Raw genomic sequence first — 26,107 nt, 5'->3', positions numbered from 1 at the left:
GGGTCTTCGTTTCTGTGCGAGGGCTTTCTCTAGTTGCGGCAAGTGGGGGCCACTCTTCATCGCGGTGCACAGGCCTCTCATTATCGCGGCCTCTCTTGTTGCGGAGCACAGGCTCCAGACGCGCAGGCTCAGTAGTTGTGGCTCACGGGCCTAGTTGCTCCGCGGCATGTGGGATCTTCCCAGACCAGGGCTCGAACCCGTGTCCCCTGCATTGGCAGGCAGACTCTCAACCACTGCGCCACCAGGGAAGCCCGGGGGCTACTCTTCATTGCGGTGTGCAGGCTTCTCATTGCAGTGGCTTCTCTTGCTGTGGAGCACGGGCTCTAGGCGCGTGGGCTTCAGTAGTTGTGGCTCACGGGCTCAGTAGTTGTGGCTTGCAGGCTCTAGAGCGTAGGCTCAGTAGTTGTGGCACATGGGCTTAGTTGCTCCACGGCATGTGGGATCTTCCCGGACCAGGGCTTGAACCCGTGTCCCCTGCATTGGCAAGTGGATTCTTAACCACTGCGCCACCAGGGAAGTCCCTATTTCATTATTAAGATAAAACAAATCTTTGTGTTTAATAATGGCTTGGAAATTGTGCTACAGTTCTTTATTGGATAGAAAAAGACATGAGGTGGGTGGATCAGTGTACAGTGACAGAGAGGTCTTTCAAAGGCTTTTTTTTTTTTTCTTGTTCTTTTGTTAACTTTTTATGTTAGTTTTTATGCTGGCTATTCTTTCTAGAGAAGGCCCTGCTGTGTTTCCTTTTTTTCTGTGTGTAGTCAAGGAAGGTTAGTGTAGAAATCAAGGAAGGGAAGGTAAGGGGAGTCTTTCCTCTTTCTTTCTTTCTGTACTTTTGCTGTATGATATGGAAATGGGATGGTTGATGAAATACATGAAAGATATGTGATAAAGGAAATGAAAATGGCTGTACTACACTGTACTACTAATAGTAAAATAGGTAGCAGTAGAAAGAGTTGCAAGAAAAAGTTAATGTGTGTGTGTGGGGCGGGGGGAGATGGCCACCAAAGGAAAAGTGTGGAGAAGAATGCTGATGATAATAAGCTCTAGTTAGAGAGTCCGTTGCCTGATTAGAAAGTGAAGATTGTTAAATCATGCCCCCCCCTCCCTGCCCGGTCTCATCTTAGGGAATCTTAGGGAAGAAAGAATAAGATAATCTTTTGACTATCACTCCCTAATCTTTTTGCTTTTTATCGCAATTTTTGATTGAGCATAAAACATGTTTCAGGTTCCCATTTCCCCAACTGGTAGAAAATGTAAAACAGGCCCATGGGCTGGACGGCAAGACCATACTTATCCCCTTTGCTGCTAGACTCCACAGCTTACTTCTATATGTACTTAGATCATATCTGTAAATCTACTCTCTAGACTGAGCTGACTCCTACCTGTCTCTGACCTCCGATAAGCAGTAGCTTTGCTAGAATTTTCATCTAGCATTCTGAAAGCAGAATGTACCTGTAATGATAGTATGGTTCTGTGTTTGGGGTTTTATTGCCACAGTTTAAAACTAAAACAGCATTTATAGATCAGCAAAGTAATAATTCTATATCTCTTCCGCTCTTGAATGTCCACCTATCTCAGAGGCATATGGACTCCTCTTTTTAGAAAAAAAGCAATGAATAACTTTCCTTTTTGCTGTTTTTGCTAGAAGACATACACAGAAGTCAGAACAACCTCAACAAATCAGTGGAAAAATCAGTTATTTTGCAAAAGTAGAACTGATCTCTTGTTTTTTTAAATGGTGACAAAATGAGCACTTGTAATAGGATTTCAGCTTCAGGAGATATTTATTACCACAGGACACAAAGTAAAATAAAGAGACCAGAGTTATTTATTTTACAAAACAGAAGTGGCAGTGCAAGGGCTGGAGAGCACACTGTGCTTTCTGGGATAACAATCCCTTTCCCTACCAGTAACAGCTCATTTTGTCCTGTTTTAGTAAAGTAATTTTAGTACTTTGGAACTTTGAAATTTATTCAGAATAACAGTTTTATATTTCCAAGCACAGATTGTCATTGCCAGAAAAAATAAACTTAATTTTCCAGGTCATTTTGGGCCACTGTGGCTAGGGTCAGATTTTGTGTTCAGTTAAAGTAGAGAAAAAAGAGAAAATTGTCTTAGAAACATTAGCGCTAGCATCCTGGAAAAGTAGTGATGTGTGTGCGGGTATATGTGTTGTCTTTTTAAGCAATTGTGCTTTTGAAACTAATGACAAAAGAAACGTAGGTGTGTCATGTATAATTTGTGTATGAAAACAACATTTCTTAAAATTGCTCAATAAAATTTCTTTATGGATTAATCTCTGGTATTTTAGTCCCAGATTTACATATATATATATATAGCTTTAAACCATTATCTTTATTGTCAACATTATTTTTTTTTCAGTGATACATATACATGTATCTATTCTTTTTCAAATTCTTTTCCCATTTATGTTGTTACATAATACTGAGCAGAGTTCCCTGTGTTATACAGTAAGTCCTTGTTGTTATCCATTTTAAATATAGCAGTGTGTACATGTTAATCCCACACTCCCTAACTATCCCTTCCCCCTAACCTTCCCCACTGGTAACCAAAAGTTCTTCTCTAAGTCTGTGAGTCTGTGTCTGTTTTGTAAATAAGTTCATTTGTATCATTTCTTTTTAGATTCTGCATATAACCGATATAAGATATCTCGCTTTCTCTGCCTGACTTACTTTACTCACTATGACAGTCTCTAGGTCCATCCATGTTGCTGCAAAGGGAATTATTTCATTCTTTTTAATGGCTGAATAATACTCCATTGTATATATGTACCACATCTTCTTTATCCATTCCTCTGTCAATGGGCATTTAGGTTGCTTGCATGTCTTGGCTATTGTAAACAGTGCTTCAATGAAGAATGGGGTGCGTGTATCCTTTAGAACCATGTTTTTCTCCAGATGTTTGCCCAGGAGTGGGATTGCAGAATCATATGGTAGATCTATTTTTAGTTTTTTAAGGAACATCCATACTGTTCTCCATAGTGGTTGTACCAATTTACATTCCCACCAACAGTGTAGGAGGGTTCCCTTCTCTCCACACCCTCTCCAGCATTTGTTGTGTGTGTGTTTTTTGATGATAGCCATTTTGACTGATGTGAGGGGATATCTCATAGTTTTGATTTGCATTTCTCTAATAATTAGTGATGTTGAACATCTTTTCATGTGCTTCTTGGCCATCTGTATGTCTTCTTTGGAGAAATGTCTATTTAGGTCTTCTGCCCATTTTTTGATTGGGTTGTTTGCTTTGATGATATTAAGCTGCATGAGCTGTTTGTAAATTTTGAAGACTAATCCCTTGTCAGTCACATCATTTACAAATATTTTCTCCCATTCTGTGGGTTTTCTTTTTGTTTTGTTTGTGATTTCCTTTGCTGTACAAAAGCTTTTGAGTTTAATTAGGTCCCATTTGTTTATTTTTATTTTTATTTCCATTATTCTGGGAGATGGATCGAAAAAGATATTGCTGCGATTTACGTCAGAGAGTGTTCTGCCTATGTTCTCCTCTAAGAGTTTTATAATCTCCAGTCTCACATTTAGGTCTTTAAGCCATTTAGAGTTTATTTATGTGTATGGTGTTAAAGAATGTTCTAATTTCATTTTTTTACATGTGGCTGTCCAGTTTTCCCAGCACCATTTATTGAAGAGACTGTCTTTCCTCCATTGTATAGTCTTGCCTCCTTTGTTGTAGATTCATTGACCATAGGTGCAGGGGTTTGTTTCTTGGTGTTCTGTCCTGTTCCACTGATCTATATTTCTATTTTTGTGCCAGTACCATACTGTTTTGATGACTATAGCTTTGTAGTATAGTCTGAAGTTAGGGAGCCTGATTCCTCCAGCTCCATTTTTCTCTCTCAAGATTGCTTTGGCTATTTGGGGTCTTTCATTTCTCCATACAAATTTTAAGATTTTTTGTTCTAGTTCTGTGAAAAATGCCATTGGTAATTTGGTAGGGATTGCATTGAATCTGTAGATTGCCTTGGATAGTATAGTCATTTTGACAATATTGATTCTTCCAATCCAAGAACATGGTATATCTTTCCATCTGTTTGTGTCATCTTCGATTTCTTTCATCAGCATCTTATATTTTTATAGTTTTCTGAATACAGGTCTTTTGTCTCCCTTACGTAGCTTTATTCCTTGGTATTTTATTCTTTTTGATACGATGGTAAATGGGATTGTTTCTTGAGTTTCTCCTTCTGATCTTTTGTTGTTAGTGTATAGGAATGCAACATTTCTGTGTATTAATTTTGTAACCTGCAACTTTACCAGATTCATTGATGAGCTCTAGTAGTTTTCTGGTAGCATCTTTAGGATTTTCTATGTATAGTATCATGTCATCTGCAAATAGTGACAGTTTAACTTCTTTTCCAGTTTGGATTCCTTTTATTTCTTTTTCTTCTCTGTTTGCCATGACTAGGACTTCCAAAACTGTTGAATAATAGTGACAAGAGTGGACATCCTTGTCTTGTTCCTGATCTTAGAGGAAATGTTTTCAGCTTTTCACCGTTGACTATGATGTTAGCTGTAGGTTTGTCATATATGGCCTTTATTATGTTAAGGTATGTTCCCTTTATGCCCACTTTCTGGAGAGTTTTTATCATAAATGGGTGTTGAATTTTGTCAGAAGCCTTTTCTGCATCAATTGAGGTGATCATATGGTTTTTATTCTTCAACTTGTTAATGTGGTGTATCACACTGATTGATTTGCAGATATTGAAAAATCCTTGCATCCCTGGGATAAATCCCACTTGATCATGGTGTATGATCTTTTTAATGTATTGTTGGATTCAGATTGCTAGTATTTTGTTGAGGATTTTTGCATCTATGTTCATCAGTGATATTGGCCTGTAATTTCTTTTTTTGTGGTATCCTTGTCTGGTTTTGTAATCAGGGTGATGGTGGCCTCATAGAATGAATATGGGAGTGTTCCTTCCTCTACAATTTTTTGGAACAGTTTCAGAAGGCTAGTTGTTAGCTTTTTTCTAAATATTTGATAGAATTCACCTGTGAAGCCATCAGGTCCTGAACTTTTGTTTGTTGGGAGTTTTTTAATCACAGTTTCAATTTCATTACTTGTGATTGGTCTCTTCATATTTTCTATTTCTTCCTGGTTCAGTCTTGGGAGCTTGTACCTTTCTAAGAATTTGTCCATTTCTTCCAGGTTGTCCATTTTGTTTACATACAGTTGCTTGTAGTTTCTTATTATACTTTTTATTTCTGTGGTGTCGGTTGTAACTTCTCCTTTTTCATTTCTAATTTTACTGATTTGTGTCCTCTCCCTTTTTTTTCTTGATGAGTCTTGCTAAAGGTTTATCATTTTGTTTATCTTTTCAAAGAATCAGCTTTTAGTTTCATTGATCTTTGTTGTTTTCTTTGTCTCTATTTCATTTATTTTTGCTCTGATCTTTATGATTTCTTTCCTTCTACTAACTTTAGGTTTTGTTTCTTCTTCTTTCTCTCATTGCTTCAGGTGTAAGTTTAGGTCGTTTATTTGAGATTTTTCTTGTTTCCTGAGGTAAGATTTTATTGCTGTCAACTTCCCTCTTAGAACTGCTTTTGCTGTATCCCATAGGTTTTGTCATTGTGCTTTCATTTTCATTTGTTCTAGTTATTTTTTTTATTTCCTCTTTGATTTCTTCAGTGATCCATTGGTTGTTTAGTAGCATATTGTTTAGCCTCCACATGTTTGTGTTTTTTACAGTGTTTTTTTCGTGTAGTTTATTCCTAATCTCATAGTGTTGTGGTTGGAAAAGGTGCTTGATATGATTTCAATTTTCTTAAATTTACCAAGGCCTGCTTTGTGGCCCAGCATGTGGTCAGTCTTGGAGAATGTTCCATGTGCACTTGAGAAGAATGTGTATTCTGCTGCTTTTGGATGGAATGCTCTATAAATATCAATTAAGGCCATCTGGTCTAATGTATCATTTAAGGCCTGTGTTTCCTTGTTGATTCTCTGGATGATCTATCCTTTGATGAAAAGTGGGATGTTAAAGTCCCCTACAATATTTTATTATTTTTAAATCAAACATTTTATTTTGAGATCATTGTAGACTCACAAGCAGTTGTGAGAAATGATACCAAGAGATCTCATGTACCCTTTCCCCAGCTTCCTCCAGTGGTAACACCTGGCAAAACTATACTACAATATCACAACCAGGATATTGACATTTACACAGTTAAGGATTCTGTCACAACAAAGATTCCTCATGTTACACTTTTATAGCTGCATTCACCTCAGCCTCCCCATTTACCTCCACTTTCCCTCTTCCAATTTATGACCCCTGGGAACCATTGATCTGGTCTCCAATAATTTTGTCATTTCAAGAATGTTATAAAAATGGAATCATGCAATATGTAGTCTTTGAGATTACTTTTTTTTCTCTCAGCTGTAATTCTCTGGAGTTTTATACATGTTGTTGTTGTGTTTATCTGTAGTTTATTCCTTTTTATTGCTGAGTAGCATTCCATGGTATAAATGTAGTACAATTTGTTTAACCTGTTGAAGAACATCTGAGTTTTTTCCAGTTTTTGGCTATTATGCATAAAGCTTCTATAAATATTCATGTATAGGTTTTAATGTGAACATATGTTTTTATTTTCCTGTGATAAATGCCCAAGTACAATTGCTAGGTTGTTTGGTAGTTCCATGTTTAGTTTTCTAAAACACTGCCAAACTTTTCCAGAGGGCTATAACATTTTACATCCTCACCAGCAGTGTATGAGTGATCCAGTTTCTCTGCATCTTTAGCGTTGATGTTGTCATTAGTTAAAAAAAATTTTTTTATTGAGGTATAGTCAATGTACAAAATTATATAATTTCAGGTGTACAACAGATTCACAATTTTTAGAGGTTATACTCCATTTACAGTAAAATATTGGCTATATTCCCTGTGCTGTGTAATATATCCTTGTGGCTTCTTTATTTTATACATAGTAGTTTGTACCTCTTAATCCCCTACCCCTATCTTGCCTGTCTTCCTTTCCCTCTACCCACTGGTAACCACTGGATTCTTCTCTTTATCTGTGATTATTTTTCCTTTTTGGTATATTCACTAGTTTGTTGTATTTTTTAGATTCCTCATATAAGTGATATCATACAATATTTGTTTTTGTCTGACTTACTTCACTTAGCATAATACCTGCCAAGTCCATCCATGTCGTCGCAGATGGCGAAATTTCATTCTTTTTAAAGGCTGAGTAGTATTCCATTCACATCTTCTTTATCCATTCATCTGTTGATGGACACTTAAGTTGTTTCCATATCTTGTGGCTATTGTAAGTAATGCTGCTATGAACGTTGGGGTGCATGTATCTTTTTGAATTAGTGTTTTCATTTCTTTTGGATATGCACCCAGGAGTGGAATTGCTAGATCACATGGTAGTTCTATTTTTAGTTTTTTTTGAGAAACTTCCATACCATTTGCCACAGTGGCTGCACCAATTTACATTCCCACCAACAGTGTATGAGGGTTTTTTCTTCTCTGCATCCTCACCCACATTTGTTGAGTTCTTTTTGATGATAGCCATTCTGACAGGTGTGAGATGATATCTCCTTGTGGTTTTTCATTTGCATTTCTCTAATGGTTAACAATGTTGAGCATCTTTTCATGTGCCTGTTGTCCGTGGGAAAAGGTTTATTCAAGTCTTATGTCCATTTTTAAATTGAGTTATTTGGGGTTTTTTTGATATTGAGTTGTGTGAGCTGTTTATATTTTGATTATTAACCCCTTATCAATATTATCATTTGCAAATATTTTTCCCATTCAGTAGATTGTCTTTTTGTTTTGTCAAAGGTTTCCTTTGCTGTGTAAAAGGTTTGATTATGTCCCATTTGCTTATTTTTGCTTTTATTTCCTTTGCTTCAGGAGAAAGGTCAAAAAAATATTGTTGTAATTTATGTCAAAGAGAGTTCCACCTGTTTTCTTCTAGGAGTTTTATGATTTCTGGTCTTACATTTAGGTCTTTAATCCATTTTGAGTTTATTTTTGTATATGATGTTAGAAAATGATCTAGTTTCATTCTTTTACATGTAGCTGTCCAGTTTTCCCAGCACCACTTATTGAAGAGACTATCTTTTCTCCATTATATATTGTTGTCTCCTTTGTCGTAGATTAATTGACCATAGGTGTGTTAGTTTATTTCTGGCTCTCTGTTCTGCTCCAATGATCTGTGTGTCTTTTTTTTCTGTTTTTGTGCCAGCGTCATACTGTTTTGATTACTGTAGCTTTGTATTATAGTCTGAAGTCAGGGAGCATGATACTTCCAGCTCTCTTCTTTCTCAACATTGTTCTGACTATTGGGGGTCTTTTGTATTTCCATACAAATTTTTAAAATTATTTGTTCTAGTTCTGTGAAAAATGCCATTGGTGTTTTAATAGAGATTACATTGAATCTGCAGATTGCCTTTGGTAGTATGGTCATTTTAACAATATTAGTTCTTCCAGTCCATGAACACAGTATATCTTTCCATCTGTTTGTGTCATTGTCAGTTTCTTTTATCAGTGTTTTATAGTTTTCCTTACCTCTTTGGGTAGGTTTATTCCTAGGTATTTTATTCTTTTTGATGTGACTGTTTTCTTAATTTCTCTTTCTGATAGTTTATTGTTAGTGTATAGAAATGCAACAGATTTCTGCGCATTCATTTTGTATCCTGCAACTTTACCAGATTCATTGATGAGCTCTAGTAATTTTTTGGTGGCATCCTTAGGATTTTCTATGTATAGTATTGTGTCATCTGCAAGCCATGACAGTTTTACTTCTTCCATTCCAATTAGAATTCCTTTTATTTCTTTTTCTTATCTAATAGCCGTGGCTAAGACTTCCAATACTATGTTGAACAAAAATGGTGAGAGTGAGCATCTTTGTCTTGTTCCTGATCTTAGAGGAAATGCTTTCCGCTTTTCACCATTGAGTATGATGTTAGCTGTAGGTTTGTCGTATATGGCCTTTATTATGTTGAGGTATGTTCCCTCTATGCCCGCTTTCTGGAGAGTTTTTACCATAAATGGGTGTTGGATTTTGTTAAAAGCTTTTTCTGCATCTATTGAGATGATCATATGGTTCTTATTCTTCAATTTGTTAATGTGGTGTATTACATTGATTGATTTGCAGATATTGAAAAATCCTTGCAACCCTGGGATAAATCCCACTTGATCATGGTATATGATCCTTTTAATGTATTGTTTGATACAGTTTGCTAATATTTGGTTGAGCATTTTTGCATCTGTGTTCTTTTTTTGTTTGTGATATTTGTCTTGGTTTAGTATCATGGTTATGCTGGGCTCATAGAATGAATTTGGAAGCATTAGTTCCTCTGCAATTTTTTGGAATAGTTTGAGAAGGATAGGTGTTAACTCTTCTCTAAATGTTTGGTAGAATTCACCTGTGAAGCTATCTGGTCCTGGACTTTCGTTTTTTGAGAGTTTTAAAAAACTGATTCAGTCTCATTACTGGTAGTTGGTCTGTTCATATTTTTTATTTTTTCCTGGTTCATTCTTTGGAGATTGTACATTTCTAGGAATTTGTCCATTTCTTCTAGGTTGTCCATTGTATTGGCATACAGTTGTTCTTAGTAGTCTCTGATGGTCCTTTGTATTTCTATGGTGTCTGTTGTAACTTCTCCTTTTTCATTTCTGTTTTTATTGATTTGGGTCCTTTCTCTTTTTTTCTTGGTGAGTCTGGCTGAAGGTTTATCAGTTTTGTTTATCTTGTCAAAGAACCAGCTCTTACTTTTATTGATCTTTTCTATTGCTTTTTAAAGTCTCTATTTAATTTGTTTCTGCTCTGATCTTTATGATTTCTTTCCTTCCACTAACTTTGGGTTTTGTTTGTTTTTCTTTTTCTAGTTCCCTTAGGTGTAATGTTAGATTGTTTATTTGAGATTTTTCTTGTTTCCTGAGGTAAACTTGTATCGCTATAAACTTCCCTCTTAGAACTGCTTTTTTACTGCATCCTGTAGATTTTGGATTGTTGTGTTTTCATTTTCTTTTGTCTCCATGTATTTTTTTATTTCTTCTTTGATTTCTTCAGTGAACCATTGCTTGTTTAGTGACATATTGTTTAGCCTCCACATGGTAGTGTTTTTTGCAGTTTTTTTTTCTTGTAGTTGATTTCTAGTCTCATAGCATTGTGGTTGGAAAAGATGCTTGATAGGATTTCAGTTTTCTTAAATTTACCAGGGCTTGTTTTGTGGCCTTGTACATGAACTATCCTGGAGAATATTCCACGTACATTGGAAAAGAATGTGTATTCTGCTGCTTTTTGATAGAATGTTCTATGTATATCTATTAAGTTCATCTGGTCTAGTGTGTCATTAAGGCCAGTGTTTCCTTATTAATTTTCTGTTTGGATGATCTGTCCATTGATGTAAATGGGGTGTTAAAGTCCCCTACTATTATTGTATTACTGTCAACTTCTCCCTTTATATCTGTTAGTATTTGCTTTATGTATTTAGATGCTCCTATGTTAAGTACTTGTATATTTGCGATTGTTACATCTTCTTGGATTAAGCCCTTGATCATTATGTAATGTCCTTCTTTGCCTCTTGTAACATTCTTTGTTTTAAAGTCTATTTGTCTGATGCAAGTATTTCTACCCTGGCTTTCTTTTGATTTCTGTTTGCAATGAATACCTTTTTCCATGCCTTCATTTTCTGTCTGTGTGTGTCTTTAGATCTGAAGTGAGTCTCTTGTAGGCAGCATATATACAGGTCTTGTTTTTGTTTCCATTCAGCCACTCCGTGTCTTTTGATTGGAGCATTTAGTCTATTTACATTTAAAGTAATTATTGATATGTATGTTCTTATTGCCATTTTGTTAATTTTTTTAAGGTCTTTTTTGTTCCTTTCTTCTTCTTTTGTTCTTTCCTCTTGTGATTTGATGACTGTCTTTAGTGCTATGTTTGGATTCCTTTTTCTTTTTTGTGTGTGTATCTATTATAGATTTTTGGTTTGTGGTTACTATGAGATTTATATATATATATATATATATATATATATGATTGTTTTAAGTTGTTGATCTCTTAATTTCAAATGTATTTTAACAACCTTGCATTTGTACTCTGCTCCCCTCACGATTATTCTTTTTGACATAGTATTTTGCATCTGATTGTTTTGTGTATCCCTTAACTGCTTATTGTGGGTATAGATGATTTTATTACTTTTGTCTTTTAACCTTCCTACTAGCTTTGTGCCTGGTTGATTTCCTATATTTACTATGTGTTTGCCTGAGCTTTTTCCTGTTGTAATTTTCATGTTTCTAGTTGTGGCCTTTTTTTTTTTTTTGCTTATGGAAATCCTGTTAACATTTCTTGTAAAGCTGGTTTGGTAGTGCTGAACTCTTTTAGCTTTTGCTTGTCTGTAAAGCTTTTGATCTCTCCATCAAATCTGAATGAGAGTCTTGCTGGGTAGAGTATTCTTCCTTGTAGGTTTTTCCCTTTTATAACTTTAAATATATTGTACCACTGTCATTAGTTTTTATTATAACCTTTCTGATAGGTGTGAAGTGATAGCTCATTAAAGTTTTAATTTGCATTTTCCTATGGCTAATGATATTGAATATCTCTTCATGTGCTTATTTGGCATCTGTGTATCTTTTTTTTTTTAATTTTTAATTAAAAAATTTTTAAAAATTTTTGGTTGCATTGGGGTTTCGTTGCTGCTGCATGCGGGCTTTTCTCTAGTTGCCATGTGTGGGCTTCTCACTGCAGTGGCTTCTTTTGTTGTGGAGCCTGGGCTCTAGGCACACGGGCTTCAGTAGTTGTGGCACATGAGCTCAGTATTTGTGGCTCGCAGGCTCTAGAGCACAGGCTCAGTAGTTGTGGTGCATGGGCTTAGTTGCTCCATGGCATGTGGGATCTTCCCGAACCAGGGATTGAACCCATGTCCCCTGCATTGGCAGGTGGATTCTTAACCACTGTGTCACCAGGGAAGTCCCGTCATCTGTGTATACTTTTAGGTGAGATGTCTCTTCATATCTTTTGACCATTTTCTGATTGGATTTTTTTTAAACTGTTGAGTTTTGAGAATTCTTTACATAATCTAGATACTAGTCCTTTGTCAGATATGTGGCTTGCAAATATTTTTTCCCAGTCTGTAGCTTGTCATTTCATCCTCTTTACAGGGCAAAATTTTAAATTTTGGTGCAATTCAGGTTATCAATATTTTCTTTTATGGTTCATGTTTTTGGTATCAAGTGTAAAAACTGTTTGCCTAGTTTAGATCCTGAGGATTTCCTCCTAAGCTTTTTTCTTCTGAAATCAAATTTTTATGTTTTACATTTTAGTCCTTGACCCACTGTAAGTTAATTTTTGTATGGGGTGTGAGGTTTAGGTTGAGGTCCTTTTTTTTTTTTTTAAACCTATGGATATCTAATTGTTCCAGGACCATTTGCTGAGAAGGCTATTTTTCCTTTACTGAATTGCTTTTACACCTCTGCCAAAAATCAGTTTGGCATATTTATATAGATCTATTTCTGGGTTCTCTATTCTATTCCATTGATCTATACGTCTATCCTTTGACAAATACCACATAGTGTTGATTAGTGTATAATAGTATGGCTTGAAATCAGGTAAAATGCTTATCCCACTTTATCCTTCTTTTTCAAGACAGTTTTAGCTTTTCTAGTTCCTTTGCCTTTTCATATAAATTTGAGAAGAATACTGTCTGTATCTAAAAAAACCCGTACTGCTGGAAATGTAGGTTTAGGGGTTTTGGGTAGATGGTCTTTACCAAATTGATTTTTAAATTGGTGGTGCACCAGTTGACTTATTGAAAGGAAGGGTCTTGATGGCCTTATGAAATGGTCAGGTGGTCTGTGTTGCTAATGACTCAGAAGGTCCACTGTCCTGTCTCAAAAGGTTTCTCCCAATCTGAATGAAATTCACTAGCTAGACACTCATTGTTTTGAGTAAAGGCATATTTTTTTTAATGTAAAACTTCTTAGAAAGGTTAACATTTTATACTGCTGTCATTTTTACAGCAGTGGAATAGTTTCTCTGTTTCTTTCCTCCTTATGCAAGCATAAAAATCATGGGATGGGTGGGGAAAGGAAGGAAGAACAATTTTTGGATCAGAGAATGCTTCACTTGCGCAGCAGGAGGTTACTGAGTGCTTCTTCCACTTGAAGCACAGGCAGGAGTTTTGAAAAGGATCTGAAGCCTAATTTAACCTTTTAAAAAATTTGCATCATTTTTATGTTAAATAACTATAATTTTAAAAGTACAGATACTACATTTGAGAAGTTTATTTTACAATTTATTTTTGAATGGCTCTGCATTTGTTTAATATACTGCATTTGTTGATGCCTCCTCCAAAGTGCATCTTGTAAAAAGCAAAAGCATCCTGCTAATGATAGCTCTTTTCTCAAGAATGACAGCATGTTCTTATTTTACTTACACAACGAGGTGATATAACACCAAGTTATAAGAATGAAGCACACATTATATTTCACAAAAAACATCTAAGTTTTACTTACCTCATCTGGGAACATAATTTTAGTATTTCATATCTTCTCAAGTTTCACAGAAATGTCCTAAGTAATTAGCCTATGTAGATACAAAGAATTTGAAAGCGTTATTATATTTTCCTGTTGCAGTTTTACTTATAGAAAACTATTTACAATTTAATAGCATTGAAAACTTTTGTTCAATATATTTGTTTTACACAGTGATTCAGGTTGTGCTAAGTGAAGTATAGAGTCTACTCTTATGGACCTATTACTTTATAATTTGTCTTGTTTCCGAGATCATAATGAGTATCATGTTTTGGCTTCCTTTGCTGAACTTCTAGAAGACCCGTTCTACAAAATGTATATTTCACTTATTTTCAGCTTTCCCCACCATGATTGCTATGGTGTAATAACATTTTGATAGCTTTCACAATTGTGAAGTTTATACTGTTTGTATTTTGTACATCAGGCTGCACATAAGCTCCATCCAGCAAGAGTTTTATTTAGAATAAGGATATGGCACTTTCCCAGGAGCAGGGAAAGAACTGTGATTAATAGGTTAAGGATGAAATTTCCTTAGAGTAAGAATATAATTTTCAAATTGATGAGAAGGAACCAAAACTCATGATGGGCAAAGGGATTGTAAGAAAATACCCATATGCTCTGCATTAGTTCAGGTCTCTTGACCTGGATGAATTATATTCCTGGGGACTGATAGTACCTTTCAGTGGGATTGCAGAGCCACTCTTGATGATCTTTGAGAATGCGTAGAGAGTAAGAGGATAATGTACAAATACCATTCCATGTATAGAATGACCATAAATTACAACCAGTGAACTCCCAGACAGGATTCTAGAATATAATATTAAAGGGTGATTTGTGGGCTTCCCTGGTGGTGCAGTGGTTGAGAATCCACCTGCCAATGCAGGGGACACAGTTTCGAGCCCTGGTCCAGGAAGATCCCGCATGCCATGGAGCAACTAAGCCCGTGTGCCACAACTACTGAGCCTGTGCTCTGGAGCCTGTGAGCCACAACTACTGAGCCCGTGTGCTGCAACTACTGAAGCCTGCGTGCCTAGAGCCCGTGCTCCGCAACAAGAGAAGCCACCGCAATGAGAAGCCCGCACACCGCAACGAAGAGTAGCCCCCACTCACCACAATTAGAGAAAGCCCGTGCACAGCAATGAAGACCCAACACAGCCAAAAATAAATAAATAAAATAAATATATTTATAAAAAGAAAAAAGGTGATTTGTGAGGAGATATTAGAGAAAATAATAACCCTTGAGCCAACTTTATGTTCTTGAAGAGAACCAGCACGTAGGCCTTGCCATTCCATTTTGTGTAAAGTCACTAGATCCAGGAACTGTAGTTGACATAGAATATATGGACTTTATGAAGGCATTTGACTAAGTTTGTCTTACTATTCCTAAAGACAATATGAATAAATACAAACTGGTTACACAAATAATTGTGTAGTTTAATAAACAGCTGAAGCACTGTATCTGTAATGTGCAGAGTAGTGGATTAGTATCAACCAAGCAGATATGACATGCCATAGCCTCAACTTTGTCAAATTCAACATTTTTTATCAACAAATTAGATGGATAAAACAACTTGCAAGGATCAATTTTGCAGAAGATACAAAGCTTAGAATTTTCTGGGTACTGAAGTCACTAAAGTCTGAGTTTAAAACATACATATGTATGTGTATATATACATAAAAAATATATTTTATTTTTTTATATTTGCAGTTATATTTCTTGTTCTGCACTTGCATCTGAAAAGCCAAATGCTCACATAATAGAATGAGGGTTATTGCTTGTAAGGAATAGGTAGCTTTAGGGGAAAAAGAGAGAATAGTGGAGGAAGATTGGGCATGGATCCCGAAGGGCAAGTAGGGCAACTAGGTCTCATCAGGGACTGAAGTAAGGAATTGGAAGTTCACTGGGTATGAGACACTGACTGGTTCCATTTCTTCCTCTCTTACTCTGGATCCACAATGTCTTTTTCTCATCTTCCCTCTATGTGTCTGCTCATTCTTCTCTCTCATCCCAATAATGTGGCTTACTCTGTACATTGCACGTGACCCTTCTTTATTACAGCCACCCTAAAGGTGTCCAAATTGCCTGGTCTTCAACACTTACAGGCCTAGCTGGCTCATCCCAGCTCAGGGCTTGGTTCTTCTAGGTCTTATGTCCAGCCCTCATCCACCACTCAACCATGGTAGGGTGGATGGGTGGAGGGGGTTTTAGTCATATAACCACACAGAGCAGCCAGGACTGTGGAAGGTGGATTCTCTACAAAAGGGGAAATAAGTGGGAAGGAATGGATTGGTATATTCAGTATAATGAGACATGGTTTTACAGTGCAGTGTGTTTTTAAATAGGGGCTTTATTTAACATAAAAGCCAGTTATAGTATATAATAGCAACATATAATTGCCAAAAATACAAAAGACATTGTGATCTAAGGTTGTGTAAGATGATGTTACTAATGGTATTATTAATGAGATATTATAATGAGGAAAGTTTGAGTCCTCTCTTATTCTGCTTTAGTGAGACTGCTGAAGTATTCAGTTCTGGGCACCATACCTTGAAACAGATATAAAACACTGGAACGAGTTCAGAGAAAATTATCTAGAATGAGGAAGAAATTCAAAACCATGTCATATGGGAAACAGCTGAAGGAATTGGAAGTGTTGACCTGGAGAATTAGCAGATACAGAGTGTTCCTAATAGCTGTCTTTAAATATTAGAATAAGGCCTGGGTTATTCCTCATGGTTGCCAGGTGGTCTAGGACCTTTGGATGCTGCAGGGAGGAAGATTTGGGGTCAGCAAAAGAAAGAATTTCCTCATAGACAAAAGCATCAGAGTATGGAACAGGCTGCTTTGCAAAGTAGTTTCCCATCACTTGGGATGCTGAAATAGAGTCTGGATAACAACTTATCTAGCTTGGAATAGTCTCAATGAACCCATCCAGAGCTTGAACCAGGTTATCTTTATGATTTCTTTCAAACTTGTTTTATAAATCTGTAAATTTGGTGTCAGTGACAGTTAGGTGATTGATGTAGTCATTCATCTGTATCCCGTAGTATTATATCATGGTTCTTAATTTGAATTTTTTATTATTTAAGTTTAAATGAGAAAAATGTTACTGTATAAAACATTTTTTTTGAATTTTATTTTATTTTTTTATGCAGCAGATTCTTATTAGTTATCCATTTTATACATATGTTAATCCCAATCTCCCAATTCATCACACCCCCCGCCCCCGCCACTTTCCCCCCTTGGTGTCCATACGTTTGTTCTCTACATCAGTGTCTCTATTTCTGCCCTGCAAACCGGTTCATCTGTACCATTTTTCTAGGTTCCACATATATGCGTTAATATACGATATTTGTTTTTCTCTTGCTGACTGACTCTGTATGACAGTCTCCAGATCCATCCACGTCTCTAAAAATGACCCAATTTCGTTCCTTTTTATGGCTGAGTAATATTCCATTGTATATATGTACCACATCTGCTTTATCCATTCATCTGTCGATGGGCATTTAGGTTGCTTCCATGACCTGGCTATTGTAAATAGTGCTGCAATGAACATTGGGGTGCATGTGTCCTTTTGAATTATGGTTTTCTCTGGGTATATGCCCAGTAGTGGAATTGCTGGGTCATATGATAATTCTATTTTTAGTTTTTTAAGGAACCTCCATACTGTTCCCCATAGTGGCTGTATCAATTTATATTCCCACCAACAGTGCAAGAGGGTTCCCTTTTCTCCACACCCTCTCCAGCATTTGTTGTTTGTAGATTTTCTGATCATGCCCATTCTAACTGGTGTGAGGTGATACCTCATTGTAGTTTTGATTTACATTTCTCTAATAATTAATGATGTTGAGCAGCTTTTCATGTGCTTCTTGGCCGTCTGTATGTCTTCTTTGGAGAAATGTATATTTAGGTCTTCTGTCCATTTTTGGATTGGGTTGTTTGTTTTTTTAATATTGATCTGCATGAGCTGTTTATATATTTTGGAGATTAATGCTTTGTCCATTGATTCATTTGCAAATATTTTCTCCCATTCTGAGGGTTATCTTTTCGTCTTGTTTGTAGTTTCCTTTGCAAAAGCTTTTAAGTTTCATTAGGTCTCATTTGTTTATTTTTGTTTTTATTTCCATTACTCTATGAGGTGGATCAAAAAAGATCTTGCTGTGATTTATGTCAAAGAGTGTTCTTCCTATGTTTTCCTCTAAGAGTTTTATAGTGTCCGGTCTTACATTTAGGTCTCTAATCCACTTTGAGTTTCTTTTTGTGTATGGTGTTAGGGAGTGTTCTAATTTCATTCCTTTACATGTAGCTGTCCAGTTTTCCCAGCACCACTTACTGAAGAGACTGTCTTCTCCATTGTATATCTTTGCCTCCTTTGTCATAGATTAGGTGACCATAGGTGCGTGGGCTTTCTATCTATCCCTCTGGGCTTTCTATCCTGTTCCATTCATCTATATTTCCGTTTTTGTGCCAGTACCATACTGTCTTGATTACTGTAGCTTTGTAGTATAGTCTGAAGTCCGGGAGCCTGATTCCTCCAGCTCTGTTTTTTTCCGTCAAGGCTGCTTTGGCTATTCGGGGTCTTCTGTGTCTCCATACAAATTTTAAGATTTTTTGTTCTAGTTCTGTAAAAAATGCCATTGGTAATTTGATAGGGATTGCATTGATTCTGTAGATTGCTTTGGGTAGTATAGTCATTTTGACAATATTGATTCTTCCAATCCAAGAACATGGTATATCTCTCTATCTGTTTGTATCATCTTTAATTTCTTTCATCAGTGTCTTATAGTTTTCTGCATACAGGTCTTTTGTCTCCCTAGGTAGGTTTATTCCTTGGTATTTTATTCTTTTTGTTGCAGTGGTAAACGGGAGTTTTTCCTTAATTTCTCTTTCAGATTTTTCATCATTAGTGTATAGGAATGCAAGAGATTTCTGTGCATTAATTTTGTATCCTGCTACTTTACCAAATTCATTGATTAGCTCTAGTAGTTTTTGGTGGCATCTTTAGGATTCTCTATGTATAGAATCATGTCATCTGCAGACAGTGACAGTTTTACTTCTTCTTTTCAAATTTGTATTCCTTTTATTTCTTTTTCTTCTCTGATTGCTGTGGCAAGGACTTCCAAAACTATGTTGAATAATAGTGGCAAGAGTGGACATCCTTGTCTTCTTCCTGATCTTAGAGGAAATGCTTTCAGTTTTTCCACCATTAAGAATGATGTTTGCTGTGGGTTTGTCATATATGGCCTTTATTATGTTGAGGTAGGTTCCCTCTATGCCCACTTTCTGGAGAGTTTTTATCATAAGTCAGTGTTGAATTTTGTCAAAAGCTTTTTCTGCATCTATTGAGATGATCATGTGGTTTTTCTTCTTCAATTTGTTAATTTGGTGTATCACATTGATTGATTTGCATATATTGAAGAATCCTTTCATCCCTGGGATAAATCCCACTTGATCATGGTATATAATCCTTTTAATGTGTTGTTGGACTCTGCTTGCTAGTATTCTGTTGAGGATTTTTGCATCTATATTCATCAGTGATATTGGTCTGTAATTTTCTTTTTTTGTAGTGTCTTTGTCTGGTTTTGGTATCAGGGTGATGGTGGCCTCATAGAATGAGTTTGGGAGTGGTCCTTCCTCTGCAATTTTTAGGAAGAGTTTGAGAAGGATGGGTCTTAGCTTTTCTCTAAATGTTTGATAGAATTCACCTGTGAAGCCATCTGGTCCTGGACTTTTGTTTGTTGGAAGATTTTTAATCACAGTTTCAATTTCATTACTTGTGATTGATGTGTTCATATTTTATATTTCTTCCTGATTCTCTCTTGGAAGGTTATACCTTCCTGAGAATTTGTCCATTTCTTCCAGGTTATACATTTTATTGGTATAGAGTTGCTTGTAGTAGTCTCTTATGATGCTTTGTATTTCTGCAGGGTCCGTTGTAACTTCTTTTTCTTTTCTAGTTTTATTGATTTGAGTCTTCTCCCTCTTTTTCCTGATGAGTCTGGCTAAAGGTTTATCAATTTTGTTTACGTTCTCAAAGAACCAGCTTTTAGTTTTATTGATCTTTGCTATTGTTTTCTTTGTTTCTATTTCATTTATTTCTGCTCTGATCTTTATGATTTCTTTCCTTCTACTAACTTTAGGTTTTGTTTGTTCTTTCTCTAGTTCCTTTAGGTGTAAGGTTAGATTGTTTATTTGAGATTTTTCTTGTTCCTTGAGGTAGGCTTGTATTGCTGTCAACTTCCCTCTTAGAACTGCTTTTGCTGCATCCCATAGGTTTTGGATCATCGTGTTTTCTTTGTCATTTGTCTCTAGGTATTTTTTGATTTCCTCTTTGATTTCTTCAGTGATCTCTTGGTTATTTAGTAATGTATTGTTCAGCCTTCATGTGTTTGTGTTTTTCTCCCTGTAATTGATTTCTAATCTCATAGCGTTGTGGTCAGAAAAGATGCTTGATATGATTTCAATTTTCTTAAATTTACTGAGGCTTGATTTCTGACCAAGATGTGATCTATCCTGGAGAGTGTTCCGTGTGCACTTCAGAAGAAAGTGTAATCTGCTGTTTTTGGATGGAATGTCCTATAAATATCAATAAAATCTACCTGGTCTATTGTGTCATTTAAAGCTTGTGTTTCCTTATTAAGTTTCTGTTTGGATGATCTGTCCATTGGTGTAAGTGAAGTGGTAAAGTCCTCCACTATTACTGTGGTAATGTTGATTTCCTCTTTTTTAGCTGTTAGCAGTTGCCTTATGTATTGAGGTGCTCCTATGTTGAGTGCATATCTATTTATAATTGTTACAGCTTCTTCTTGGATTGATCCCTTGATCATTATGTAGTGTCCTTCCTTGTCTCTTATAACATTCTTTATTTTAAAATCTATTTTACCTGATGAGTATTGCTACTCCAGCTTTCTTTTGATTTCCATTTGCATGGAATATCTTTTTCCATCCCCTCACTTTCAGTCTGTATGTGTCCCTAGGTCTGAAGTGGGTCTCTTGTAGACAGCATATATATGGGTCTTGTTTTTGTATCCATTCAGCAAGCCTGTGTCTTTTGATTGGAGCATTTAATACATTCACGTTTAAGGTAATTATCGATATGTATGTTCCTATGACCATTTTCTTAATTGTTTTGGGTTTGTTTTTTTAGGTCCTTTTCCTCTCTTGTGTTTCCCAGTTGGAGAAGTTCCTTTAGTATTTGTTGTAGAGATGGTTTCGTGGTGCTGAATTCTCTTAGCTTTTACTTGTCTGTAAAGCTTTTGATTTCTCTGTACAATCTGAATGAGATCCTTGCTGGGTAATCTTGGTTATAGGTTCTTCCCTTTCATCACTTTAAATGTATCATGCCACTCCCTTCTGGCTTCGAGAGTTTCTGCTGAGAAATCAGCTGTTAACCTTATGGGAGTTCCCTTGTATGTTATTTGTCATTTTTCCCTTGTTGCCTTCAATAATTTTTCTTTGTGTTTAATTTTTGTCAGTTTGATTACTATGTGTCTCGGCGTGTTTCTCCTTGGGTTTATCATGCCTGGGACTCTCTGCGCTTCCTGGACTTGGGTGGCTATTTCCTTTCCCATGTTAGGGAAGTTTTAGACTATAATCTCATAAAATATTTTCTTGGGTCCTTTCTCCCTCTCTTCTCCTTCTGGGACCCCTATAATGCGAATGTTATTACGTTTAATGTTGTCCCAGAGGTCTCTTAGGCTGTCTTCATTTCTTTTCATTCTTTTTTCTTTATTCTGTTCCACGGCAGTGAATTCCACCATTCTGTCTTCCAGGTCACTTATCTGTGCTTAAGCCTCAGTTATTCTGCTATTGATTCCTTCTAGTGTATTTTTCATTTCAGTTATAGTATTGTTTATCTCTGTTTGTTTGTTCTTTAATTCTTCTAGGTGTTTATTCTTTAATTCTTCTAGCTCTTTCTTAAACATTTCTTGCATCTTCTCGATCTTTGCCTCCACTCTTTTTCCGAGGTTCTGTATCATCTTCACTATCATTATTCTGAAATCTTTTTCTGGAAGATTGCCTATCTCCACTTCATTTAGTTGTTTTTCCGGGGTTTTATTTTGTTCCTTCATGTGGTACATAGCTCTCTGCCTTTCCATCTTGCCTATCTTTCTGTGAATGTGGTTTTTGTTCCACAGGCTGCAGGATTGTACTTCTTCTTGCTTCTGCTGTCTGCCCTCTCAAAAATTATTATTAGTTTGTTTCAACCATCTCTTGTATAATGGCATGGATAGGCACAGATGGTGGATGGCATTGATAGGCAGATATGGTGGCATCACTCAGTTATAGGAGCAGTTTCTACAGTCCTAAGGGAGGTTGCATTAAGAGTAAGCATTCCTTGTATAATCTTAAGTTTTGCTTTAGTTTTAGTGCCCTGGAGCAAATATTTAACAAAGCTGTGTCTTATCTTTGTGAATAGCAAGACAAGTAGAGACTACTTGAAGAATATTTATATACTTGAGACAGAAAAAAGAATTACCTCTCTGTTGACTTTGCTAAAATTCCATTTTTCACTGTCCCTATCTGGCCAAAGATATATAAGCAGTTTATCTGAAGGAAGTAAGAGGATTTAGCTGACATTCACATGGTAGATAAATATGATACAAATGGTTACAGGCATAAGTGCTGATTTTAATATAGACTTGGGTTTAATGCCGACTTCTCTACTTAGCAGCTGGTTATCTAACTCCAGTAGTCCCCATTTCCTTAAGTGTAAAATAGGTATAATCATACCTACCTGAGGGGAAAAGTACTATCTGATATAGGCAGAAGAGATTAGGTTCAAAGTTTTTCTCCTATTTCTGGTTTTATGACAGAATGTTAAATTCTATAAAAATCTTAAAATGTTAAAAAACTGAACAGGAACTTAGAGTTCATTTGGCCCAATGCCATAATTTTATAAATGAGGGAAATGAGATCTGAAGAAGCTAAGAAGCATCTCCAGGATCACAGTGCAGTTGGCAGTGAAAGGCCAGTGATTTATTCCCCCATCATGGAAAACTCATCTTAAAATAAGAATTGTAAAGATGTTTTCATCATTTTTAGTTTTTTTTTAATGGAAAATATTTCAAGAGTAAATCTTTCTTAGAGATATCATGGAGAAATTATTACTCTGAACAACCCTATTCTAATTCCAAGATTTTGTGTTAGTCGATATCATGCCAGTTTTTAAAATTTTATCCAGATGTATGCAATGTTGCAATTATTACTCCATGGCATAGCACAGTATACATTTACTTCATTTAACCAACATGGTTACAATAACATTTTCAGTTGAACGTTATGTTTTAGAATTAAAAGAATATCATTTCAGTAAATGTCTGTTCTATTTTCTAGATGTCTCCTGAAGAAAAAGTGTGTAAGTACTGTGGAGTCAGCTATCTAATTCTTCATGAGTTTAAGGCTATGGAAGAAAAAGTGAAAGCGATGGAAAAAGAGATGAAATTTTATCAAGGAAGTGTAGAACGTGAAAAGAGCCTTCAAGAAATGCTACAGTCTCTTAGCCAAGATTTTGAACAGTACAGAATTGACAATGAATCCAAAATGGAAAGGTTAGAATATGTTATTCTTTTCTGTCATTTATTTAGTTTGGAAGAAAAGTACAGAATATAGACTTGACTTTGTTTTTCTAGAATTTCTCTGCATGAAGTATAATTTACACCTTAATACATTTGAGTTTGTTTATTAATTATTACTGATTACTAAATATACTTCTTAAATATAATTTGAGCATTCCTATATACATAGGTGTGTATTTTAATCAATAATTAGAAACCAATTGATTCAGTAACTATAAGTTGAGATGGGTTGATTTAACTTTTCCCCAGATATATATCTTAATTTTATCATTAGGAAGATTTGTCTATCAAAAATCAGGTGAATTTTGGTAGTTTTGATATCTAACATTTGTTTTTAAATGTGCTTGAATATTTAGATTTATAGAATAAGGCTTTCATGTTATGAAAATGAGGCCAAAACATTAAAATTGACACATGATTCTAAATCACTGAAACTGGAATAAAATTAAAGATTGGTTTCCTAATGCTGTTGAGTCTAATCAGCAAGTTAGTCTGCCTAAAGACACCTCACTGAGCTTATACAAACACTTCTACAAAAGAGTTTTTGCTGTTGTTTCATGGCTTTTCCTTTGAATGAATATGTCTCCATTTAAAATATTGACAGTTGATGTTAGTAAACTATGAACTAATGAATATAATGAAAGCTTGTCCTTATAAAGTAGAAACTTTCTTAAATCTCTTAGGATTAAGTACTTCTATTAAATTTTATTACAAATTTAAATAATTACATTAAATGTCAATTCTTAGTCCTTTGCTAAGAAAATTTTGTTATATTTTCTTGAATTTCAAGTCTGAATAGTAAAGTATTTAATAATGTTTGAGTGGAAACATTAAAAATTTTAAATATTTAGTTTAAAATTTTAAATTTGGAGGGTTTTTGCCTGTCAGATTCTTTTGTTTGGTGTTACTTCCACTTTCTTGAATAATATATTGTATTATATAAATAATACATAAACATATGAAATAAAAGAAGTATTGATACATAGAAGAAAAGGCAAGAAAGTCCTTTTTTATCCTTCTGATTGCTTTTTTCTTACTGGAGATAAAAAAATAAAAAAAAAAACTTTTAATGGTTTGGTATATATCTTTCTAGATCCTTCATTTTGCCTTAAGCTTTATTATAGATATATCTTTTAAATATATATAATGTTTATATATACCATGTAGTTTTAAAACTATTTTTTAATAGACTCATTTTTAATATAAGTAATATAATAAATATATTGGTCTGTGACTTTTGCCACTTAATTTTATATACTGGAAATTGTTCCATGTTAATGCATATAGATCTATCTTGTTCTTAACTGCTGCAAAGTCTTCCTTACTAAGAATATGCTATAATTTACTTAACCATTTCTCTTTTCAACATTTAGATTATTCCAGTATTTATGATTACACATAGTAGTTTTATTTATATTCTTGTGTACATATGTTTTCCATAGGATAAATTCCTAGAAGTGGAATTGCTGAAAAGAAAGTAAATACCAATTTAAAATTTTGATGGACATTATACCAGATTGTCCTTTGAGAAGATAGGGTTAATTTATATTTGGCCAATAGTTTATAAAGTGGTCATTTCCTTACATCTTGTTAATACTGGAGTCTTCTTAATTTTTCTCAAATTTTCACTTTTTTCTTCAGAAAAAATGTTACTTCATTGTTATTTAATTTGTGTTTCTTTATTGCTCGTGAGGTTGAACTTATTTTCATATGTGTATTAGATACTTATATTTCATCAATGAATTACTTGTTCATATATATTGTCCAATTTTCTACAGTATTATTTGTATTTTTTGTTTACATATAGGAGTTTTTAATATAATATGGACTCATACTTGGCTTACATATTGCTAATATTTTCTCATGGTTGCTTATCTTATTGTTTATTGTATTTTTTTTCTGTATCAATTTTTAAAAAATATGCCAAATTCTGGTAAGGGTTCTGTGTCAAGTCCTTTTGGTTGCAAACAACAGAAACTTACTCTGGCTCGTGCTAACCTAGATTCAAGCAAGTTGAAAAACAACATAAGTTTAAAACTTTTATAGTGTTGTTGTTTTGGTAAGGCTTTTAATCTGTTTATGAGTTAGATTTATAATTTCATGGTTTTTTTGGTTGTTGTTTTATAAATATTTATTTATTTATTTATTTATTTATTGTTGTCCCAATATCATTCTTTAAATTCTTCATCCTTTCTCACTTGATTTGAAATGCCACCTATTATAGTCTTATTCTGGACTCTGTTTTATGCTATTGATCTATTATCTATCACTGGGTGTCTTAGTCCATTTGGGCTGCTATAACTAAGTAGTAGACTGGGTGACTTATAACAATATTATTTATTTCTCACAGTTCTGGAGGCTGGGAAGCCTAGGATCAAAGTGCTAGCATATTTGTTACCTGGTGAGAGCCCCTTCCTGGTTCATAGACAGCTATCTTCTTGCTGTGTCCTCATATGGCAGAGAAGGCAAAGGAGCTCTCTGGAGTCTCTTTTATAAGGATACTAATCCCATTCATGAGAGCTTCATCCTTAGGACCTAATCACCTCCCAAAGGCCCCACCTCCAAATATCATCACATTGGGCAATAGATTTCAACTTAAGAGTTTTGGGGGGACACAAATATCCAATGTATAGGAGTGGGTCAGCAACACACTTTTAACTACTTTTGCTTTATATGTTTTGATATTTTGTAGGGCAACTGTTTGTTTTGCTTTTCATGTTATCCTGGCTTTTCTAACATATTTTCTAGATGAATTAGAATCAGCTTATCAGATTCCATAAAACATTCTATATTATGATTTAGATTGGAGTTGCATTTGCTTTCTAGAGCAATTTGACATCTTAAGAATTTACATCTTTATAATCTTCAGTCTTTTTATCCTGGAACATGGTATTTTTCCCCCATTTATTCAGGCTTTGTTTAAATCCCTCAATAAAATTTTAGAATTTTCTTGTACATTCCATATTAGTTTAATTCCTGGACATGTAACTTTTGTTGCTATTGGGGATGGGATCT

The 26,107-nt window shown here is 35.1% G+C and overlaps 1 protein-coding gene across 1 annotated transcript in view; it reads left to right on the top strand.

Moving 5' to 3' along the window:
• The window catches only part of LEKR1 (leucine, glutamate and lysine rich 1), a 267,875-nt gene that overhangs the window by 13,611 nt on the left and 228,157 nt on the right, over positions 1-26,107 (top strand). Inside the window, exon 5 of the mRNA XM_059920059.1 lies at positions 22,851-23,065. Within this exon, the coding sequence (XP_059776042.1) occupies positions 22,851-23,065 (215 nt within the window). The remainder of the gene's footprint in view (positions 1-22,850; positions 23,066-26,107) is intronic.

This window comes from Balaenoptera ricei, chromosome 4 (genome assembly GCF_028023285.1).
Source record: "Balaenoptera ricei isolate mBalRic1 chromosome 4, mBalRic1.hap2, whole genome shotgun sequence".
Lineage (NCBI taxonomy): Eukaryota > Metazoa > Chordata > Mammalia > Artiodactyla > Balaenopteridae > Balaenoptera > Balaenoptera ricei.
Note: the sequence above shows the minus strand (reverse complement) of the source record. Positions and strands in the feature narration are given on the sequence as shown.